The sequence below is a fragment of the Sinocyclocheilus grahami genome, unplaced genomic scaffold, assembly GCF_001515645.1.
Source record: "Sinocyclocheilus grahami isolate Dianchi unplaced genomic scaffold, SAMN03320097.WGS_v1.1 scaffold163.1, whole genome shotgun sequence".
Classification (NCBI taxonomy): domain Eukaryota; kingdom Metazoa; phylum Chordata; class Actinopteri; order Cypriniformes; family Cyprinidae; genus Sinocyclocheilus; species Sinocyclocheilus grahami.
The window spans coordinates 422,504-438,347 of NW_015505342.1; the positions used below are offsets into that span (position 1 = coordinate 422,504).

General features: G+C 39.7%; 2 protein-coding genes and 1 pseudogene across 2 annotated transcripts; 1 reads left to right on the top strand and 2 right to left on the bottom strand.

Moving 5' to 3' along the window:
• The first annotated feature begins 1,424 nt into the window (after positions 1 to 1,424).
• Positions 1,425 to 3,026, top strand: LOC107593039 (beta-crystallin S-like; annotated as a pseudogene).
• Positions 3,027 to 4,480: 1,454 nt separating this feature from the next.
• LOC107593080 (SLAM family member 9-like) lies at positions 4,481 to 6,091 on the bottom strand. The gene is made up of 3 exons (XM_016282663.1): positions 5,908 to 6,091; positions 4,706 to 4,996; positions 4,481 to 4,626 (listed from the first exon to the last, which is right to left on the bottom strand). Exons 1-3 carry the CDS (start codon positions 6,089 to 6,091, stop codon positions 4,481 to 4,483), a joined length of 621 nt encoding a protein of 206 aa, XP_016138149.1.
• A 1,284-nt stretch (positions 6,092 to 7,375) lies between these two features.
• LOC107593081 (transmembrane and immunoglobulin domain-containing protein 1-like) lies at positions 7,376 to 12,640 on the bottom strand. The gene is made up of 4 exons (XM_016282664.1): positions 12,604 to 12,640; positions 8,117 to 8,446; positions 7,618 to 7,920; positions 7,376 to 7,527 (listed from the first exon to the last, which is right to left on the bottom strand). Exons 1-4 carry the CDS (start codon positions 12,638 to 12,640, stop codon positions 7,376 to 7,378), a joined length of 822 nt encoding a protein of 273 aa, XP_016138150.1.
• Between the last annotated feature and the right edge of the window lie 3,204 nt (positions 12,641 to 15,844).

Consider the following 15,844-nt stretch of genomic DNA (forward strand, 5'->3'; position numbering starts at 1 on the left):
CTCCATTAAAAATTACACCGCTCCGCTCACATACTCTGTTCTGAACCACTTAGCCTGCTTAGAAGCACAGCTGTCAAAAGCAGACCCAAACATTTTCTCCTTAATTTTCTTCTTTCCTCACCTGGAAATGGATCTCCATATTATTGTACACAAGTAATATTGAAAATATTATATTTTAGCTTTCTGAAGAAAATATGAGAGATGCTACGTTATTGTGGCTAATTGCCAGCATTTCTATCGCTAAAGTGATATTTTGAAGAAAAGATGAACGCAGCTCCCTTGTGATCATAACTTTTTTGTGTGAACTTGCAGGTCACACAAAAAAAGTTTCACTCTTTTTTGTGAAGTATTGCATACTTTGAGCATGTACAAAATTTGAGGAAGAAAGTTAGGTAAGCAGACATGTCAATTAGCATCCATCATGTTGGCATTGTACTTTGACTAATACTGTACCAATAACAACGGCAAAAACTACAATTTTACCACAAAGAATGACATCTTTATTGCCTATAGGCTATAGCACTTACATTTGAAAAGAGAAGCCATTAGCTCTGTGCTATTATGTATTTTTCCTCAGCTCCTGTGGCTTTATGGGATAGCAAAGTGTCACACACTTAGAATCTTAACAGATGTTTTTTTCATGAATGTTAATTTATGTTGAATTAATCCTAAATCCTAATTACTTTCCTTTAACTAGCTAGCTAGCATATTTAGCTCTAAATAACTTGTTTTCTCTGTTTTAAAACTCTTACCAGTTTCTTGTTCATTCCGAGCGCTGTTTTTGCTTTCTGTGGACAATTTTAGCTATAAAGGTTTTATGCTCAAATTGTATATTTATATTTACTACAGTCTCTAGGAGCATTTACTAAATTCGCTAGCTGTCGTAAGCATTTTTGTTAGTCGTAAAGAATATGTATTACATAAGCATATTAAGCAAATAATTAAGAAAAGTTAACTTTTTGTGTGTTTTTGGGTGGAAGTAGGTCACACTGAAGCCATATAAGCTCATCTGATCCCTGAAATTTGGCAGAGATTTTTGCTTGCAGCCAGGAATGGCATTTTTGTGTGTATCTGAGCGTGCGTGTTTGCACATTTGCAAGTGTATGCACACATGTTTCTGTGTTCATACTACAGGCTATTGTGTAACCTGGATTTTCAATACTTTGCATACAGGAAGTTGGTTATCCACTTCTATTGACCAATAATTTTTAATACAAGTGCGTGTGGAGGTGTGTGTGTACCTACCAACACAGCTGAATAAACACACATCCAAACAAGCCCATGCACACTGTGCCATCTCTATATCCCATAATCCACCTGTCTTTTTCTAGAAAGCACTGACTCAATTTTTGGATCTGGCTTCTTGGATCTTTCATGACAAAGCGAATGTCCTCTTTACAGAGAGATGTCTGAGAGAGCTCCACAACTCTACCCCTTCCACAGGCACCGCAGCCAGCCGAACCTCTGCAGAATGGGCCGGATGAGTACGAAGGTGATCAGGACACACTGCTCCGATTATTGATCATTTATTAGCAGCCATTTATGACCGATTAGTGATAGACAACAGAGCCATTTTGAAATGGTTGGACATAAAAGATTGTCTTTAATTTACATTTTATTTTTTATTCAATTGCAATTAAATTAGGGTACACAGAACAGAGCAGATATAATTTATGTTCTTAATGATTTAGTGTAACACACAATTCAGGATAAAAGAGTCTGACTCAACAAGGAATATCAGAATGCCAAGTCCTAACTGTGGACAAAAGGAGGAGCTGGGGATGGAGTAGGGTAATTAACTACTGTGCAAAGTGATAGGCTGCTGAAAAATACTGAATGGACTTTATATAAGGAAGTAGTGATAGGTGTCATATTCCTAAAGGTAGACGTGGATCAGCTGAGAGTCAGCTGATGCAAGCTTGACTGACGTGACCTGCCAGAACTAATGCTACGCTTGATATATACATACATACATACATTTTAAATACACATTTATTTATATATAGATTGGGGAATATATACAATTATAATTAAGTTCATATATTGTATTTATATATTGTTTGTTTATTTTTAACAGCATTGTAATAAATAATTTTTATTTGTAATTTATATTTAATTTAAATATTTATAATTTATACATTTAATATTTTTATTTATTTGATTTTTTGGCATTTTAATTTTTATATAGCATTTAAATATATAATTTAATAATTATAATTATAAATATGTTATATTATTGTTAGATATAATATAATATAATATATTTAATAGACCTGTAATGTAACCAGAGGTAGTTTATTAAAATAATATAGGGTGAAATAAAATTCCACCGTCACATTTGTGCAGATCATTTTCTACGAGGACAAGAACTTCCTCGTATGAGTGCGACAGCGACTGTTCGGACTTCCATGCCTACCTGAACCGGTGTACCTCCATCCGTGTGGACAGCGGGACCTGGGTGATCTACGAAAGGCCCAACTTCATGGGCTACCAGTATGTTCTGACACGGGGCAAGTATCCGGATTACCAATGCTGGATGGGTCTGAACGACCGCCTCTGCTCCTGCAAGATGATCCACTTTGTAAGTCACCCACATGGATGCAAAATATTATGTAGTGCGCAAAAGGTGTTCATTCCTCTCCAGGTAAGTGGTTCTGAGTACAAGATCCAACTCTATGACAAGGGAGATTTCACGGGCCAGGTGTACGAGACCACTGAGGATTGTCCATCCGTGGTGGAGCGCTTTCGGACATGCGAGGTCCTCTCCTGTAAGGTGCTTGATGGGATCTGGATCGTCTACGAACACCCAAACTACAGGGGGCGCCAGTACCTACTGGAGAAGGGGGAGTACCATAAGCCTGTGGACTGGGGCACCGTCTGCCCCACGGTTCAGTCCGTCAAACAACTGATGGAGTGACGTTTGGCCTGTAAATCCATCCATCTGCAGTCCTCCTTTACCTCCAAACCGCCCCAACCACAACAGCACCGAAACACCTTTACCGAATCAATAAACGTGTGGTTGCAAATGAAACCGTTGTCTCTTTTTTCAAACGTGTGATCACTAGGCCTTTTGACTTTGGAAACCACATACTTCCTATACAGTATATCTCATAACTGAATAAAAAATATGATTATACCGCTAAAGGCATCTGCAATATCAGGTGTTAAAAATTGTAATACTTTTAAAATAAACAACTATAATTGTATTAATCTTACTCCCTCAATGGATACCTTTTGGTATGCAGGTTGCCGAACCCTGTCCAAAATTCATCACCTCTCGGCGTCAGAAGCTTTTAAGTATTTTCTGCCCTCTAGTGGGCAGGTGGAGTTTATGAGGTCTTTCCATAGTTATAAAGTAATAAATGTGAAAGATACTGATGCAATTTTGTATTCCAAAATCAACTTGCAGTTACTTTAGAACAATATATAGGCCTATATTAATCAGTCCTATGAAGTCAAAAAAAATTTATTTCACTAATTTAAAATTTGACACTATTAGACATTTGTATCCTAAAAATGGGTTTCAAAGTAATAGTCAACATGGCATATGCCAAGGGTAATGTGACAGCTAAATGAAACATCTGAAGTTATGTATATTATGTATGGGCTAGCTTACCATTTTTATTTTTGGTACATTTTATTCTATAAAAATGCAAGAAATAATAGCCTTGAAAGATGCTTGCTTAAGCGTCTTACCAACCAACATCTGTTAGAACAAAACAACCATGTCAACCATATTCATCAACGGTTGAGTCATAATTGTTTTGGCCATTTTTCTGCAAAAATGTATTATTTATTTTTTAAATGATCTTTTTGTTGTGACTAAACTCCATAGAAAGGCAGCAGCAGAAATGAACATCTCTGATGAAGATTCTCATGTCGATAAGTTCAAAAGGTTTGACACTTTTTCTCACATATCTTCACTTCTTGTTTCTTTGTGTGTGTGTGTGTGTGTGTGTGTGTGTGTGTGTGTGTGTTAGCCACAGTTTCCATTTTACAGTATTCACATTTCTGTGAAATGTAAAATTACATGAACATCGCATTTCCAAGCATCATTATGGGCAAAGCTAGATACAGTATAGACAAATAATCTTGTCGATATAACCGATAATCAAAGTTTTTTTTTAACCGATATCCAACCTTTTTCAACTTAATCGATTGTTGGTTTGTTAATATTGGCTCTAACTATGATTTTTTTAAACATTTATTATTATTATTATTATTATTATTATTAAATATCGTAAATGATTTATACATTTAAAGTTGCTCAGTCTCTAGCTAAAACAGGGCAGAATCTTAAACAATAGCAGACTTTATATAGCGCAACTTTATTAGGAAAAAGACCAAGAAAGTAGAACTTAAGCACATTAGTTTAGAGGAAGAAATAATAGTTTAGCAAAGTATGTAAGCATTATCACACAGAAATGTTTTCGGCACATTTTTTTTTTAACTTTCAGAACTTAAAGAAAAGAATGTGAGTCTATATTCGTATGTTTCCTTTGAGCTTTTGTTCAGTTCTTCTTGATCTAATATCATAAACCACTATGATAACCGTAGCCACGGCTACCACAGCAGAGATGACCAATCGAATCACAGCTTCAGTGAAACCGCAACAGTGGACGCGTTCTGAGGACAGAAACAGAAGAAAACTGATCCAATGTACGGATAAAATACTAGTGTTAGAAGCGTACTGCTAATGATGTACCTGGACATGGTTGACAGAGTTCAGTGCTGTTGAGAGGTTTAGTTTGATTGCTGATGGGATTGTTCAACACACAGCTGTAGGATTCATCCAGACACTTGATCTCCAGAGGCAGAGAAACTCGGCTGATGGGTCCAGACACACTGATGCTGGACAATAAACTGTTTCCTTTGTACCAGGAGAGAGTCACATCATTCACATTTATCACTGAACACAGCAGCACACATTTTGAGCTTGATGACAAAGAAAAACGTAATGTAATGACTGGGACCGCCAAATATGACAATTCCCTTTCTATAGTATAAAGACATGTTCATGCATTAAAGCCTAGGTGTTAGAATAATATGCAGCATGATATTATAAAAAACACGATAGTAATAAATTAATACAATTTAGTAATAAAGTAATAAAAATTTATACAAAAAATAGTAATACAAAAATTAAAATTTTTCTTTTATTTTTGTATATCAGTTCAAACAACTGACAGTCATTTCATACAACGTGATGGCACCATCTTGCATGACGCAATTAGCGGAATTATTTCATAAAAACTTGGTATACTGTAAAATTGCACTTTCAACATAATTAACATCCTAGGCTAATTTAAGTGTTGTTGTTTTTTTTATATAAAAAACTGAAGTACATTGACTGTACAGTCAAGATGTCTGTTAAAGATTCATCTGGAAAGCATCTGCTGTGTACAAACATCTGATAGATGTCTTTAAGATGTCAGTTTTACATACATTCTAATAAACATAAACATCTTCAAGACATCTTCTAAACGTCTATTCGACATCTGATTGGAAACGTCCTATAGACGTATTACAGATGAGCAAACACTCTAAAAAAGATGTCTTGCAGATGTAAATGGAGGCGTCAAATAGACATCTCTTTGATGTATGATGTAGGCCTGTATACGCAATAAATACATTTTTTTGTAGGCAAAATGATAGACAGATTCACATTTAGTTGTCAGTAGTAAAACAGATTGTTTTAAACCAAAACCAAAAGAAATTTGCATATTCAATATATGTTACTTTTTCTCTCTCTGTAGACCTAAATAAGTTTGAGAACCAATGACAAGTTTTGTTATCACATGTCATCACTCAAATGTTAGTCTTTAAATTTTAATTTTGACATATGAAAAATTTCAAGACTGACTGTGTTCATCTGGAGAGGAGCGCAAATAAAACTGAAGTGCTCACCGTAAACTTTAACAATAAAAATCTTGTTAAACACTTTGTTGGCACGGCTGATGTTTACTTCATAAAATCCATCATGTGCAGTTGTGATGTTTTTGATGGTCAGAGATGCGGTTTTATTGTCCAAATGGAGTCTGTCTCTGAATATCTCATTACCATCAGGAAAAGAGACAACTCGATTAATCATTTGACCTACACAAATGTTCAAACTGTCAGGCCTAAAAGTCCACCATATGTGATCATCTGTCAGCATTTCAGTATGTTCAGAGTGTAGAGTGACTGAGTCTCCCTCCATCACTGATACCGTCTCCGTTCCACCTGTCTGAGGACCAAACACACCTGGAGAACATTCAAGAAGCCATTCCCAGGTTAGTCAATGCTGTGCTCAACAAACGCTGCTCTTTATTACTTCTTGATACCAATATGCAGAACTGATTCCTAATTTTTGTTTTCTCATTCAATAATAACTCAATGATCATTAGACTACAACATTAAAATAATATACATTATAAATATAAAATATACATTGTAAATATGCAGTATTTTTTATTATTAATATTATGAGTCTATATTTTGACACTTTGAAAAGTTCAGATAGTTACAAAATCATAAAATTACTATAAAAATATAAGTACGGTACTTAAAAGAAAAACAGCAAGACTTAAAAAGGCATAAAAACGTACCCACTAACAGCCAAATGTTTAAGACAACAGCACATGTTTGAGGCATGTTCTTCAGCATTTGGATGACCAATGTTTTGACAGTTTTCTGTGAACGTAATAATGCAGGTGAGGGATGTAGTCGTGCAAATGCAGAACTGAGCACCACTGCATTTAATTCTGAATACACGGGCATTGCTGAGGTTTCTGGACCCCTGATTTAATTTATTCCATATGGGGTCATATAGATGTTAACCGAGTGTGGGTTATTATAACGCTACTTTCAAGACTTCTTCTCCTTTCACTCTAACTGAACTATTAATGTTGCTCTTTCACCATAATTTCCTCTTTCATCATTCCCAGCAGAAACAGTGTTTTTGCAGTCATGATCTTTAAGTTTAGACTGAACATTGATTGAATTTTAATTAAACATTTTGTGCAGCAAGGATTAAAGAGTAATAAACTTTCAACTATACCTTTCTTAAAGTAACATTTTTCACCCAAAATTGAAACTTCTGTCCATTTATTCAACAGGATTGATTAATTGAATTCCAGGTTAATAACACTCATTTAAAAGTTATAATAATGTAATATACATTTTAATAAAGTACATTTAAATTTAATTTTTATGCACTTTTAATATTGCACAATATTATTGGAAAAAAAGACCAAGAAAACAGAACTTTAGCACATTAGTTTGGAGGAAGAAATTATAGTTTAGCAAAGCCTTTTTAACATTATCACACTGAAATTTTTCTGCATGTTTTTTTTTTTTTTAGATTTTCAGAAGAATAAATTAAATTAATGGAAAATTAAATGGAGTCTATGTCCTCATGTTTGCTTTTTGCTTCAGCTCTTCTGGATCTGATGTCATAAAATACTATGGCAACAGTAGCCACGCCCACCACAGCAGAGATGACCAATCGAATCACAGCTTCAGTGAAACCGCAACAGTGGACTCGATCTGAAGGTAGAAAAATACGTTTTATTGAGAACCTGCATTTGACAAACATTTATTATTTTTAAAATAATATTAATATCCACATCGATGTACCTGCACATGTCTGACAGAGTCCACTGATGTCCAGATGTGTGGTCTGGTTGCTGATGGAATTGTTGAGCACACAGCTGTAGGTGTTGTTATCCTGATAATCCACCTCCAGAGGTAGAGAGAGACTGATGCTGAGATCAGACACACTGATGCTGGACAATAAACTGTTTCCTTTGTACCAGGAGAGAGTCACATGACCCACATTCACCACTGAACACAGCAGTGAACAGTTCTGCTGTGATGATCCTGATGATGAGGATGAACAGTTTGAAGAGTCTCTGGTGATGACAGGAATGGGAAGACGAGCTGGAAAACATGAGAGAATCATGTGAAATAAATGTCTACTTGATTAATTTTACTAAATATTCTAGGATAAATTCATTTAAGCTCTATCAAAAGTATCAGTGGCATACTGTCAGTTAATATTCTTACAACTTATTGGGATATATAAGAGATTTTAAATGATTTATGAGGTAAGAGCACATTAAATTCACCTACTCACCATAGACTGTAACATTGAATGACTCTACTGAGAATGTATTGTACATTTGATAAAGTCCAGAGTCTGTGGTTCTGATGTTCCTGATGGTCAGAGATCCAGTTTGATTGTTCATCTGTAGTCTGTCTCTGAATCTCTCATCATAATAATATCTAATATCACCTGTCTTCACATCAAGCTGAATGATTCTAACATTACGAGATTCTTCAGGTCTAAACCTACTCCACTCCATATAATCCATATAATATCTGTCAAATTTAGCATCATATCTGTGTATATCAGTGTGTAGAGTGACAGACTCTCCCTCCATCACTGACACTGTCTTCCCTGCATCTGTATCAGAACAAAACACACCAAAATAGCTAGATTTAAGGGTTCATCCAGAAATGACAATCCTGTCATCATTTACTAACCCTAATCGGGCTGCTTTTGTCTATACATTAAAAGCCAGTTAGGTCTAAAACAAGCCAAACATCATCTGAGTTCCACAGAAGAAAAAAAGTCATACAGGTTGGGAACGACAAAAGGGTGAGTAAATGATGACAGAATCTCTTGAAATAACTGTTAATAGCCTATAAATCTAATCAACTGACCATAATGAACCTGAAGCCATAAAACAATATTTGAACTTACCAACCAGGTGGCAGAAATAGAAGAAAATAATTGCGCAAAACATTTTTCTACTGCATGAGATAATAGAGGAAGTCTAATGAAGAAACGCTCTTCAGTAAGAAGAACTACTTGCCCGCATCATGTTATTGTGGCTAAATATCTGTTACATATTTCTAGGTACAGGTTACATTCCATACCAGCAAAACAAAAATGTTTTGGTTAGTTATTAGCTATGTGTGAATATGTGGACACAATTAACCAGAGGGTGAGTAAACAAACAAACAAAAAACGTTTTCCTTTTTTTAGTTTTGGCTAGTTAGCGTGGTCCAGTTAGTCTAAACTGTCTCAACTGGCTTCATACATCCCTGACTGAATGACAAATGACAACCTTCAATGTTGAAGAAATCTCGTCAATAATTATTTGTACCTGTTATTTAAAGGGGTCATATGATGCTGCTAAAAAGAACAGTATTTGGTGTAATGAAATGTGTTTATGCGGTTTAAGGTTAAAAAAACACATTATATTCCACATACTGTACATTATTGTTTCTCCTCTATGCCCCGCCTTCTGAAACGCGTAGATTTTTACAAAGCTCATCGTCTGAAAAAGCGAGGTGTGCTGTGATTGGCCAGCTATCCAGTGCGTTGTGATTGGCCGAATACCTCAAGCATGTGATGGAAATGTTACGCCCCTTGCCATATTGTGATGATGCCCTCTCAGTCCGAAGCGATGAGACAAAAACATGAAAACCCATTATAAACGAGGCATTCGTTGCATCCAGTGGGGACATAATTAAGGATTATAATGACTTATACTGTCTTTTTACGTGTTGCATTGCATCGCGCCGCGTAAACATAAAACCATGTCTGCATTTGTGATCAGATAAATGACAAACAACAAGCCCTACTCTACACTGCCCCAAAAAACTGGCTTTAAATATATAAAATATAAAAACTCTTTAAATATAAAAGGTGTACTTACAGTCTTTGAGTCAGAACAGCCGGCATTGTAGTCTACTCTCCCAGGATCAGGAAACAGTCCTCCATAAAATGTGCTGCACACATCCCAATATTTGGGTTGAAGTGTTCTGGAACAGTGTTGTAAATACAACTTAACCACTGATTTCTAGTCGTGTCCATTTTTGGAAGGCCAAACAAAGTAGTTTCGCTTTTTCACAACGAAACAGCGTCACACACGGCTGCCTACAGTGAGCAGAGGTCGGCGGCTAGAGTGAGGAACGGCCGGAGGGTTAAAGTGAGCGGCGGCGGCGGCCTACAGTGAGCAGAGGCCGGAGGCTAGCGTGAGGAACGGCGGGAGGGTTAGAGTGAGCAGAGGCACGGGCTTGAGAACGGGGCGGCCAGCGATTACGACGAAGGAGTGTCCGGAAGGACATGTAACGACTCCGGGCTGGACTCCGCTTCGTCCACTGTTAAAAGCCAATCCGGCGATCGACAGAGCAAAGTTGTAGTATTTCCTCATCGACCAGCACGGATCAGCTCCAGGCATGACGAAGCAGATATCGTCCTCTTTTGGAAGACCAAACAAAGTAGTTTCGCTTTCACAATGAAGCACACAGCGTCTTTACGACATGGCAGCAGAAACAAGAAAACTACAGCAAGAATAAAAGTTACGCCTTCTTTCTTTGCGTGAACATTTGGGTGGCGTTATGCAAATCTTCCCACAGAGTGACGTAGGTATGTTGGGGTGTGTTAGAACGAGCCGTTTTAGATAGGTGTGGCTGACTCTTAATTTTTATAAAGAATATCTCTTTGAATTTGAGACTTTAATCTTTGCAACTTTACAGATCTTCTTTATGCACCAAGAACTTGTAACACTCCAAAAAGGAAAAATTGAAAACGCATCATATGACCCCTTTAAGAAGAAACCAGTAGATGGCACTGTGTTAAGTCAAATGTACAAAACAACACAAACGGGGTAAAAATGTGTTTTAAGTTTAGAAATATTCTGAGTCTCCCCCTCCCTTGCCTCACAGTGCTTTGGTCCAAATGCCTGCTTTCCTCTTTTACATCACCCACACACATACACACACAAGTCTGGTGAGAAAGAACAATAGTTGTGGAACTCCAGTAAGTAAGGCTGTCAAGGCTATTTTATTCACTTAAACAACGGATCAAGTGATTATTTTCTCTTTAATACAGATGATGCCAATGTATTTTTCGATGAGTCCGCTATGTTAGCAATAATAACGTTACCTGCTTGAAGGAAAGTGTTGCCAGGTTTTCATAACAAAACCCACCCAATTGCTACTCAAAACTAGCCCAAACTATCCACTTTTCAAGGGGTCCCCTGGTAAAAATTGCATTCCGGGGGCTAAAATACACATTATTGGGGTTGCTTCAACCCACGGCAACAGATAAAAAGTAGCCCAATTCCACAGGAAAACCATGGACTTGGCAACACTGTGACGGATAGTAATGTCTACAACGAACACGAGCGCTGTCACGGCGCGACCACAACAGCTTTAAGTTGTCTATTTTGGCACGGCCTCCCTGCTGCACTAATAGAAGTAAGCCATTCCTTTGTGTATACATATCCTTACCAGTATAATTGTAGTTGTATTATTTGTGTCCCCTTCAAAAATTGCTCTTGAGAAATTTTATGTTTATTGTCCCCCCTTACTGCTAGACGAAATTTACGCCCCTGGCTCCAGAATCATTTTCTTTTATTTTCATGATCACAGGGATGCAGATTCACGTAAAATGATTTCCAGGAAACCCTTCAACAATCTACTGGGATTCAAACAAACAACCTTCAGTTTTCGATGCTCAGTTCAAACGGACTCCATTCAGTCCTACTGAATGACAAGCAAGTTACACAAAGAAGAATCATTAAAGTCATGCTTTAGTTTTCAAGTGTCTTTAGAGAAGCAAGATATATGCAACGCAATATTCTTTATATGAAAAATGTATTCGCTGGCCCTGACCATTGAATTTATTTGTTTGTCAAACTTCAGATCTCAATCAAAGATGACCCCCAGATTTTTAACATAGGAGTGATTATTTAACTGAAGATGCCCCAAGAAAGCATTATAATCTGCGGTTTGGAGCCAAACAGGATAACCTCTGTCTTGTTTTCATTCAACTGAAGAAAGTTTTCATCCATCCAATCTTTAATATCCTTTAAACATGCTAGCAGGGGAGAAACAGAATCACTACCATAGTCTAATGGTAAATAGAGCTGGGTATCATCTGCATAGATGTGATAGGATGTCCAGATGTGTGGTCTGGTTGCTGATGGGATTGTTGAGCACACAGTTGTAGGTGTTGTTATCCTGATATTCCACCTCCAGAGGTAGAGAGAGACTGATGCTGAGATCAGACACACTGATGCTGGACAATAAACTGTTTCCTTTGTACTAGGAGAGAGTCACATGACTCACATTCAACACTAAACACAGCAGTGAACAGTTCTGCTGTGATGATCCTGATGATGAGGATGAACAGTTTGAAGAGTCTCTGGTGATGACAGGAATGGGCAGACGAGCTGGAAAATATCAAACAAATGAATAAAAAATAAATTAAATCAATAGAGGGTGAGTATCATTGTTGTTTTTAAACTTTTTAAGGCATTCGGTTTGAGTTCACAAGCTTTTGAACAAAGTAATGAATAAATACTGTCATCTCAACCGAATGATCTGATCTGGCGTAAATGAATAATTTAATGGTACTGCTGTTAATTCATATTATTTTAATATTGTCACTGTCTTCAGCTGGTGTGCCCAGGATGGCCACCAGATGACACTGTTTTTCTGTGAGCACATGGCTTGTGCTGTGTTTGTTTGGTGTCATGTGCTCTCTCCTGTCTATAGTCTGACCCCGCCCATCTTGTTACCTCATTATTGTTTAAGTTGCTCCACCTGTGTCTCCCTCATTACTCTCCTCGTCTGTTTCCATATTTATTCTCCTGGTGTCTACAGTACTGGGCTGATCTGTTGTTTTTCGTCAGTTGTGCTTGTGGTGTGTATTATGTCTACCTGTATTGTTTTTCCTAGCCTGCCTGCCTGGTTTTCCCCCTCTGGGTTATTTTTGTTTGTTTTTGTTTCGTTTTATTAAAGAAAGACCATTCTTCCTGCAACTTGAGTCCTTGCCTCATCTCGCCACACGCACCGTGACAGAACGGATCAGCCATAATGAGGACTCAGCGGAAGAAGGGCTTGCGCCATCCACCTGTCTCCACTTTCTCTAGCCCCCTCTACCAGCGCATGCTCCAGCTCAATGCCTTGAGCTCACTCCGTCAATGAGATACTGATCTGAGGGAGTTTGCCCTGGAGTTTAAGAATGCTGCAGAGGGGCTGGGCTACAATGACTCCGCTCTAAAATACTTATTTAACTATGCCCTTGATGAGCCCATTAGTCACTGGAGGATGTTGGGTTGCAAACATTTATCTTTTGAGGGGTTTGTGGAGTACCTCATCCGCAGTGGAAGGCAGTCAGAAGTGCAAAGAGAGGTGCCTTCTCATGGGGTGCGTTTTCACAACATGGCCGCCACACCAGAGGCTCTTCATAAGATGGCTACCAGCCCAGAGCCCCACTACAAAATTACCGCAAGTCCAGAGTCTCTTCACAGGATGGCCGCCAGTCCAGAGTCTCCAGCCATCATGGCCTCCACACCAGAGTCTTCAGCAGTCATGGATACCACTTCAGTGTTCTTGGGTATTATGAACGTGCCGCATGAAGTCAGAAAGGTGGGCCCAGGGCGTTTGAAGCTGATGTTCAGTTTGACGGACCCACAACTGATGTCCGTGCGAGCAGCTGGCATCTCTCCAGTGGTCCCAAGTCTGGTTGTCCTGGGGGACCTGACTCTGGTGGTCCCAAGTCTGGTGGTCCTGGGGGACTTGACTCCGGTGGTCTCAGAGGTCACCACAGAGCTGCCCAATTTCACTGCTGCTGCCAAAATCAAAAAGGCCGTCTTTGCCTTTCACCTCATGGCTGTTCTGCGGGAATTGGCTGCCTCAGAGTCCACTCTAGAACCAGCTCCAGTCCGGGAGCCCTCAGAGTCCACTCTTGAGCCCCCCGAGGTGGCGACTTTTGCTACAGAACCTCCTGAGGTGGCAGCATCCACTTCAGCTCCTCTCTGGGTGGTGGCGCCCACTCCTGAACTCTCAGTCTGTCTTGTCCCAGCCAAGGAGACTGTTGCTGAACTGTCTGCAGGTCCTATTACGGCCATCAAGACTGTTAATAACTTCTGTGCTCTTCATTGCAGTCCTGCCTGAGCCACTAGGGGGTTCATCTACCTTGTTAACTCCGCTGAGGCGGTCATCGATCTGCCTTTGCTGCCTGCCAAGCTCCCGGCTCCGCCCTGGTCACCCGCCGGGGTTGCTGTTCGGCCGGAGCCTCATTGGTCGGTCCCGCCGGTCCCACCCTGGTGGTCTGGCGGGGTTCCTGTTTGGCCTGAGCCTTGCTGGTCTGTCCCTCCGGCTCCACCTTGGTGGGCTTGCACTCCGCCCTGGCCTCCTGCCCTGCTGGCCTCGCCCTGGCCTCCTCGGTGCCCAGGACCTCTTCCACTCTGCGGGCCTGGCCCACCATCCCTCCCCCTTATCCACCTCCGTTCTGCCTCCCTCTGGGATTTCTTTGACTTTTGTTGGAGCGTCTGGAATCCGCTCCTTAATGGAGGGCTTATGTCACAGTCTTCAGCTGGTGTGCCTAGGATGGCCACCAGATGACACCATTTTTCTGTGAGCACATGGCTTGTGTTCGTTTGGTGCCATGTGCTCTCTCTCCTGTCTATTGTCTGACCCCGCCCACCTTGTTACCTCATTGTTTAAGTTGCTCCACCTGTGTCTCCCTCGTTACCCTCCTCGTTTGTTTCCCTATTTATTCTCCTGGTGTCTGCAGTCCTGGACTGATCTGTTTTTGTACACCAACGACTGCACATCTAAAGACCCCTCTGTCAACTCCTGAAGTTTGCAGACAACACCACACTCATCGGCCTCATTCAGGACGGTGACGAGTCTGCTTACAGACAGGAGGTCGAGCAGCTGGCTGTCTGGTGCAGTCTCAACAACCTGGCGCTCAACACGCTCAAAACTGTGGAGATGACCGTGGACTTCAGGAGAAACCCCTCTGCACTCCCCCCACTCACCATCATGGACAGCACTGTGACTGCAGTGGAGTCATTCAGGTTCCTGGGCACCACAATCTCTCAGGACCTGAAGTGGGACACTCACATTGACTCCATTGTGAAAAAGGCCCAGCAGAGGTTGTACTTCCTTCGCCAGCTGAGGAAGTTCAACCTGCCACAGGAGCTGCTGAAACCGTTCTACTCCGCCATTATTGAATCTGTCCTCTGCACTTCAATAACTGTCTGGTTCAGCTCAGCTACCAAGTCTGACCTCAGAAGACTTCAGAGGGTAGTCCGGACTGCTGAGCGAATCATTGGTACAACCCTCCCTTCTCTCCAAGAACTGTACTCGTCCAGAGTGAGCAAAAGGGCTGGCAGAATCACTCTGGACCCCTCACATCCAGCACACTCCCTCTTTGAACTGTTGCCATCTGGTCGACGCTACAGAGCTCTGAGCACCAGAACGACCAGACACAGGAACAGTTTCTTCCCTCAGGCCATCCATCTCATGAACACTTGACAATAACTGTGGAACACACACTATTTATTCACTCATACACTTATTTATCTAACACACACACTCTACATTTCAATTTGCACATAATATACCTGTACATACAACTGTCTATTGTTATATACTTGTACATACAATTGTCGATTTGTATATTTTTATTCCTTAGTTACTTGTTCTATATTTCTATTTTTTATTATCTGTGTTTTTGTTCTGTCACTGTCATTCTGTTACACTGTGGAGCTTCTGTCATGAAAACAAATTCCTCGTATGTGTAAACATTCCTGGCAATAAAAAAAACTCATTCTGACTCATTCATTCATTCTGATTCTCATTCATTCTCATTCATTTTTCGCCAGTTGTGCTCGTGGTGTGTATTGTCTACCCGTATTGTTCCTAGCCTTCCTGCCTGTTTTTTAATGATGGAAAAATTAAGCTTTGCGAAGCACCGAGGCTTTTCCATCAACTGTATCTTAAAAAAGTTCATTACTCAGAGCTTTTCAAGATGGTGCACACTAATGACATC